This window comes from Poecilia reticulata, linkage group LG21 (assembly GCF_000633615.1).
Source record: "Poecilia reticulata strain Guanapo linkage group LG21, Guppy_female_1.0+MT, whole genome shotgun sequence".
Taxonomy (NCBI): domain Eukaryota; kingdom Metazoa; phylum Chordata; class Actinopteri; order Cyprinodontiformes; family Poeciliidae; genus Poecilia; species Poecilia reticulata.
The window spans coordinates 3,018,441-3,026,702 of NC_024351.1; the positions used below are offsets into that span (position 1 = coordinate 3,018,441).

At 39.4% G+C, this 8,262-nt stretch overlaps 1 protein-coding gene across 1 annotated transcript in view; it reads left to right on the forward strand.

Annotated features, from left to right (window-relative positions):
* The window catches only part of lrp11 (low density lipoprotein receptor-related protein 11), a 9,247-nt gene extending 1,424 nt beyond the window's left edge, over positions 1-7,823 (forward strand). The window contains exons 2-9 of the mRNA XM_008397314.2: positions 1,497-1,654; positions 3,343-3,484; positions 3,567-3,692; positions 4,750-4,947; positions 6,680-6,847; positions 6,935-6,991; positions 7,397-7,489; positions 7,565-7,823. Coding sequence (XP_008395536.1) covers positions 1,497-1,654; positions 3,343-3,484; positions 3,567-3,692; positions 4,750-4,947; positions 6,680-6,847; positions 6,935-6,991; positions 7,397-7,489; positions 7,565-7,719 — 1,097 coding nt within the window. The 3' untranslated portion in view covers positions 7,720-7,823. The remainder of the gene's footprint in view (positions 1-1,496; positions 1,655-3,342; positions 3,485-3,566; positions 3,693-4,749; positions 4,948-6,679; positions 6,848-6,934; positions 6,992-7,396; positions 7,490-7,564) is intronic.
* The last annotated feature ends 439 nt before the right edge of the window (positions 7,824-8,262 follow it).

Here is an 8,262-nt window from a genome sequence, read left to right on the forward strand (position 1 = left end):
TCTGCCCACCTCTGAGTGCTGCTAATCCACCTCATTTGCTTTTCCTGCTCGTTTTTCATTTCTGTCTGGTAAAGATTGAAAGACGTTGGAGTCTGGGATGTGATCTTTTCCCAGTATGATTGTTGGAATGAATGTACTGTGGTGTGAATATTTTTGCAAAAGCTTCGTAGTTTCTATTTTACTCAGCCGATTAAATTAGTGGCAAAGTTTCTGGTCAACTTAAAATTAAGCTTGAAAGATGCAATTAGGAAGTGAAAAAATATTTTTTTTATGGAAAATTATACCAAAGTTGGTTTTTGTATGCTCTCTGGTTCATGATCAGAAAATAGAAACATTTTATTAACCGTTTTTTGCAAACAATTCTATTTACTGGATTTTGTTTTTTATGTCCTCAAAGGGAAATCAGGCTGTTAGACACKGATAGTGTTTTATAGCAACTGAGGAAGCATTACCAAATGTTTGCATATACAAATGTTTTATTTTGTCAATGTAAAGCATGACAGCAGAATGTTGACCTTTTCACTGTAAATTTGGTTTAAATTTACTATAAATAATGAGAATATGATTTGTTCTACAGTAAAGTCTCTTTCTATCAGCCATGCATCTCAGCACACTGCAACTAAGCATTATCAGCTGGTATTTCACTGATACGGCGCCACGGTTGGATTAATGATTGTCCTCTAGATCAGGATGCTGAGAGCAGGACCAGATGTTGTGCAGCTTGAGCTGAATGTCAATAAATGTAAAACAAGTGGCTAMATTTTCTTATTTCAGCTTTTGAGTAGCTAATTTTTTATGCTTTATGTCACTGAAGTGAATATATTTAGTTTTCAACTTCCTAAAAAAGGCATGCTAACCATTTTTTGTTAATATAGTTGAAAATTTTTTCTTTAAAAACTTTACTTGTGGCTTTTCTTTAAAAGTGGGGTGCACTGATTTATTGGTACCAATTTCTTTAATTTGGAGTGATTGGTGATCGGCCAATACTTAAATGTGAAGCTGATCTAATGCACCGATCTGATCGACCTCAGCAAAGGCCTAAAAATCAGCCGCTGTCCTCTTCTGCTCTCCCATGAGAGAAGTTTGACTGGCAGACCGGYCCGCCGGGTCATGTCTGCACAGATGCAATTAACAATAGTCGCTCAGCTGTTTCCAATTCAGCGACTTTATTGCAACTTTTAGTGACATTTCAGACAAAAACAATTGGTATCGGCCAAAATCGGAATCAGCAGGTCAGGCTTTTAAAGAGCCAGAAAACTGCAATCGGTGCACCCATGATTAAAAGTCTWAACTTCTAATATTMTACTCCATAATTTTAGCTTCACAGYTTAATATCGTAGTTGGGTGGCATTAAGTTCTGCAGCAAAAACTTTACAAAAGCAGGAGTGTTATAAATACGCTTTGTGAAAAGGAACCAAAATCAATGTTTAGTCAAACTTARTAASCTAAATCAGAGACGTAAACATCACAGGACTAACGTCGSRTCAAATCCACAGAAACGGACGAGCCTCCTCGCAGTGATGCTGGGCAGGACGTGGTGATCCAGCTGCCCACCGACTGGGCCGTCCTGGACGGCAGGGACAGCGTGGACGACCACAGGATCACCCGCTACGAGTGGACTCTCGTTAGAGGAGACACAGCCGTCAACATGAAGGTCTGCTTTCACGTTTTATCCGTCACTAAGTCCAGCAAAACGGACACAAAACGTCAAGGAAGGATGCAAAGGTTAAACTGCAAAAACACGAAATCTGACCAAATATTCCTGGTCGAGCTTCTGGTACAAATATCTTAAAACTTACTGAAAACTTTGTTGTTTTTTTAGGAAGTTATAGGAGCTTGTTTTAAGTTAATAATTTGCTAATATTTATGGAAAAGTTCACATTGGCAGATAATTTTCACTTTTAGCAAGACATCCTTCACACTTAATTGAAATAATTATTTCACGCACTTTTTCATCAATATTAATGAATTTTTCATGTAAAACCAGCTCCTCTGTCTTGCTGAAAAGTTACCTCAAGTTAGTTTTGTCTCATTTCAAACATTATTTGCATTAGAAACTAGACAAACAATACTTGGTAATGTTTAGTGTTTTTATGGTGAAGGTGTAGCTCTAGTTCAGTATCATAACTGCAATACGATCTCTATGTGAAGACACATCTTTAGAAAATTTGTACTTGCACAAAAATACAGTTTTAATCTTGAACCAGGTGAACCACGGAGCTTCTTCTCTTGATCTGCACTCAGACAGTCAGATGATGCAAATATTTGCTCTTCCACTGTGAATGATCAGGTTGTTGTTGTTGTGACAGACATGAGAGAATARAAAGCATCGATGCTCGGTTTACAGTAAACCGGTTCACTTGAATGCACAGCTCCGTATTTCCACGCTGTATCAACAGAGACTAGATTTGGTTTTGCATTCACACAAAGCCCAGRGAAAAGCGGAAACATGAGCCGGTTTCAGTGACCAGAACCTCAGAGATCATTTAATCATTTTTTCTTTTTGCTCACTTTCTTTTCTAAACAAATATATTACAAACGACAGAAAATGTTTTCAAAAAGTGATTTTTATGGGGTGCTGTGGTGGCGCAGAGGCGGGGCACGGCCCATGCGCTGAGGCGTTGGCCCTCATGCTGGTGGTCGTGGGTTCGATTCCCGGCGTGGTGACATTTGCCACATGTCTTCCCCATCTCTCAYAACCCTCTTTCCTGTCGAACTACTTTCAAATAAAGGCCCATAGAGCCAACAAAACCTTTTTTAAAAAAGTGGCTTTTATTTAGGCATCCCTTTTGTGAGTTTTACGAGTATTGGGGTCAGGCTACGAGAATTTTTATTCAATTATGAGAATTTAGCCATAGCATTAGCAGAAACAATGTTAACCAGAAAATAGTTGTTTTAAAAAGAAAATGATGAGGAAAAGGTTTGAATTATCAGGATTTGACTTGAGCAGCTCGTTTCAGCGTCCTGCGACTGATCAACTATTGTTTGTAAAACTTAAACAGCGTAACGAATAACTTCACAAGATGCTCAACATTCCTCATTCATTTTTTGTCAGTTTTTGTATCCGAGTTCTCATAAAATTACGACTTTATTGTGGTAATTAAAAAAATGTATCTTATCCCGGCTCTAATATTCCATCRYAGAGTTGATTTAAATAAATAGAAGCTTGTCAAACAAGATGGCCGCCTCAGCGTGATGACATCACTTTGAACTATAGAAACCCAACAACTGGTGAAAAAAATCCAGATTTTCCACAAATTAAATCTTCAAAACCCAACAATTAATCAATAAAATCCCTGGTGTGAACCTTGGCATGCTTTATTTTGTTTGTGCACACTGAAGGCGACCCACCCAGGGCTGCTGAAGGTCAGCGGTCTGCAAGAGGGCGTCTACACGTTCCAGATGACTGTCACCGACTCGGCGGGGCAGAAGAGCTCCGACAACGTCTCTGTSACCGTGCTGGCACCAAAACACCAGGCGGAGGGTGAAAGGCTCACCAACAATGTCTCCACTTTTGGCTCCGACTGTTGGGGAGTTTGAGTGGTTAATCGTATTTGTGTTCACAGTTTGCACTGGTGACTGCTCCAACTACCAGTTCAAGTGTGACGATGGCTGCTGCATCGACATCTCCTACGCCTGTGACGGGAGGCAGCACTGTCCCGACCGCTCTGACGAAGACTTCTGCACAAACTGTACTGATTTTCATCCTTTCATTAGAGATGCAAACAATTAATCGATTTATGATTAATAGTCAGTTCACGTTTAATAAGATTAAAATTAGTTTCAATCAATTAACTTATAACATCTGCTTAGACCTTATTTTAGTGTTGTAATTTAGCCTCCATCCAGCAGAGGGCGCCGCTGGMCACACTGAAGCGAAGTCAGCTAGTATAGGATTAAAGAACAGTAAAGAGAAACCGTCCAGTTTGGAGTGCAAAACGCACTTTATGCTTTTCTGTTTTGAAATATAAACGCTCAACAAACTCAAGTTTAACCTAATGGTGCTCATTAAGCCGAGCTGCAACCGGGTGAGACATTAGAGCTGTTTTAGATACAAAAAAAGGAGAAAATTTCCACCAAAAATACTAAAAAAAAATGTAGAAAAAAACAAAAATTTCTGAGCTCCAAAAGTCAAAAATTTGCTAGAAAATTTTCAGATTCGACTTAATTTTCTAGAAAAAATTTTTTGTGATTAATCTCAAATTGTCAGAAATGTTTTACTTTTCAAACTTTTAGACTTTTCAAAATTCAAAAATGTGTTTCAACTTTTGAAATTTCCATGTTTTTTCTAGACAATTTCTGAGATTAATCTCAAATTTCAGAGTTTTGTCTAGCAAATGTTTATCTGTCCAAGCTCAGAAATTTCCAAGTTTTTTCCCCCTAGAAAATTARCGAGATTAATCTATAATTTTCCAAATTTTGGGGTGGAAATGTACCCATTTTTAAAAAATCTACATTAACCCTAATACGCTGTTGTAGGTGTGGGATGTAAAATGCACTGTATGCGATTTTGTTTTGAAATATAATCTCTCGAAAAGCTACTTAAACTCTGATTTGAAGAGAAAACTTGGGTTTTTAAGAAAATGGCTGCTTATCAATTAATTGTTCGATTAATCATTTCATAAGATGAATCTTATCCTAACTTTATATCAACTGATGAATCAATAACTTGCATCCCTGCTTTGAGTATAAATGATTAAAAACACCTGATCCAACACCCAGAACCTGATCCCTGTGGGTTTGTTTCAGTCGATGGTGGCCGGAAGTCGGTGACCCACCCGGTGAATCCCCCCAGCCCTCAGAGGCCTGCAGCCCGGACCCAGCAGGCGGACGGTGCCGCCATGCTTCCAGAGGCATCCAGGAAAACAGTCGTATCAGCGGTAGATGGGAGCAGCGCCGTTCCTGCTCAGAGCCTCACCGAGCAGCAGGGCGCGTCTGCTAACCAAGGTAGGAAGAAGGTTAATAATCGAGTTAAAGGACATCCGTGTGATGAGTCTACTCCAGTTATTTGTTTGCTAAACAGTAGGATGCACTCCTTAGTGCTTTATGTTTTTGTAAAGCAGCATGTTTGTGGGCATGAGAGCAGATGGAGCCTCCAGGCGGCCGCTGAGCCAACAAACCACTCAGCATTCCCTGGGAAAGCAGCTCTTAGCCTGCATCCCTTCTCAGTGCCAGAACAAAGATCCCCTGTCTCTGATGCCATCTGATCCCTGAATTAGACCGAGACCGGCCAAAAGGCCGCCTGCACCACGGCTGTTTTAACACACTCAGCGTATTATATGCCTGAAGTGTGTTCTCTGAAGAACGAAGCTGAAGTAGACGAGAAGACGGTTTTTGGTCTAATGATGGTTAAACGTGTCATAATCACTTTGTTCACTGCAAAAAATAAAATCTCWCCAAGTATTTATGGTCTAGTTCAGTGGTTCCCAAACTTTTTCTCCTGCGCCCCCCCAGTGGTTTCCAAATATTTTCTGGGCCCCCCTATGGATTACAAATAGCTGTCTGGTTGAACGACAGGTGGGAGGGAGGAGAGAGGATTCTTAGAGCCTTTTTGGGGGCAAAATGAATGTATGTCGCTGAACATRGACAACAACRTCGGTAGCCTACAGGCTACTYGTTAAGCTTAAGGTGCTGTATTGATATTAGCTAGTCATCTTTTAGCTAACATTACCTGCATCCAGCAGCTTTACTCAACTCAGTCAGTTAGTTTGGGAGAAAAACTGTGAAAAGTTCTTTGCATTTTTGCTGGTTTGCTGCCAYGATTCTAACACACAACTGCGTAGCTCTGCACAGCAGCAGCAGGTCTCCTTTGCTGCTGCACAGGCGTTTAAGGCGGCTTGGAAAAACAGGTTACCACATGTTAACAACGGATTAAACAGTTTTAACTAATGATAAAAGTGACAGGACACATATGGGAAGTGTGGAAGCCCCTACTGTATCGAATTGACAGAGGAATAACAGAGAGTTGTCCATTCTAAGGTAAAAACCCAACGCATACAATGTTCATGTTTTGTTTTTGCTCCCCCCCCCCTTTGCAATGGCACGGCGCCCCCCCTAGGGGTCGCGCCCCACAGTTTGGGAACCTCTTGTCTAGTTTCTGGTGAAAATACCTTGGTGTACTTGAAATAAGACAAAACTAACTTGCAGGCAAGAAATAGGAACATCTTTTCATTAATAATTCCTTAATATTGATAAAAAATAGTTATTTGTGAAATAATCTGCCAAAATAAAATGTGTTGTTCCAAGTTAGTTTTGTCTTATTTCAAGCGTACTACTGTATTTGCACCAGAAACTAGACCAAGAAAACTTGTTTTTAAATTAAAAAAAAAGATTATTATTGAAAGGAAGTCGTTTAAAAAAAAAAAAAAGATTAAATTGCAGTTTCTAGATGCACAAACCTGGTTGGGGTTTATCCCAAAGACTAGCTGGTATTTCAGTGGAAGCAAGTCTAGATTCAGGGACTGAATACATAAACTAAAAGGAAACAGTTTATTCTTATCCTTCTTTGTGGTAATTTTGCATTACTTTGTGTTGTTCTGTCACATAAAATCCTGTGAAGTTGTGGTTTTAACATGACAAAATGTGAAAAAGTTTCAAGGAAATRWATACTTTTGCAATATTTTGCAAGGTGTTGTAAAATAATATCTGAAACGTTCGTGGTGTGCATCTGCTTCTGCAGATCCGTGCGCTGCAGATCCGGTCGTTGGTCCCTGTAAAGGCACCTTCCCTCGGTGGTACCACGACCAAACGGCCCGAGAATGCAAACACTTCCTGTACGGTGGTTGCCAGGGTAACCACAACAACTTTCTCCAGGAGTCGGACTGTGTCAGCGAATGTTTACAGAAAAGTAAGTAGATGCATCATTTGATTTCTACTCRTTTCTTTTAATCACAAGAATCTGAAGATGCATTTTCACACTGATGTCRTGTTTTAGGCTCGGCCTTCAGCCCAACCAGTGCAGCCGCCCCCGTCACAAGGCCGACTGAGAAAGGTAAAAATATATGTTCACAAGCGATTATTTACTCTGACGATTCATTGATTAATCAGATAAAAATGGCTGAWTCTGCAGATTTTTAATTCAACCATTTAAGCCTTTTTWAATACAATGTTAGAGGTACATTAAAAGATGCAACTGAACAAATAATTCAATTATTTTTTTAAATAAATAAATATTTGATTGCCTAAAATGCATTTCTTTAGTAAATTTATACCGACGGAATACAGTCAGTATTGCTCTGAATTTTTTTTTCTTCCAAAAAATAGCCTTTATTTTAGTAATTTATTCTCTACTTTACGATTAATTTATTAGTTGATTAATTCATTATTTGATTAATCGTGATTAATCGTTTCAGCTCTAGTTTACTGGCTAAAGTCTTGTCTGTGTTAATTGTTTAAGCTGCGCCTAAAGTTTCCAAACCCCAAGCAGAGAGTAGCGACATAATCTCCAAACCATTTCCAGTTAGAGGCAGACACCCAGGCCCGGAGTCAGGTGAGTCCGGTTATCTCTGCTCATATTTGAATTATAATTTCTCTGCAGGTGAAGCTCTAGTTTTCTTTCCTTCAGGTGCAATTCTTCCTCTGGCGCTCGGCATCCTCATCACCGCCYTGCTGCTGCTCATGATCGGCTGTCGTCTCAGACTCGTTCGTCACAAGCTAAAGAAAGCGCGACCGCTCACCACCGAGGAGTCCGACTACCTCATCAACGGCATGTATCTGTAGCCCAGGAAGCTGTTAGCGCTTCGTCTCAGACTGAAACAACCAGGCCCGTGCAGAGACCACTAAAGGGGCAGGTGCTCAAAACAAAAAAAAAMAAAAAAAGGGCACATCCAACCGTATTTTAGGACAGAATATTAACAGCCACTCAGCTTTCAAAGTTTAATAAACAATGATAAATTACAAAATTGTGAGATATACAATCAAAGCTAAGGAGAATCTCTACATAGAGCATACAGCTATATGTAAGATATTTTATTAGTAATTTCTTTCTGCAGGTCTATTTTGTTATAGGAAAGTATTGCAATATTCAAACCCGCAATTTAGCAAGATATGTAAATCAGAGCTGGACCACCAGACATATTTTGTCTTTACAGAATTACACTAGTAAAAATATAAAAAAGGGCACAATGCAACCTTTTAGTGTTCCGATAATAAAAAAAAATATGCTGCCTGTTTGCTACACTTGCAGTGGAAATGAAGATGATCCATTCAGGAAAGCAGAGCTGCATCAAACTTCAACATGGAACTGCAGAAAAAAGAAAAAAA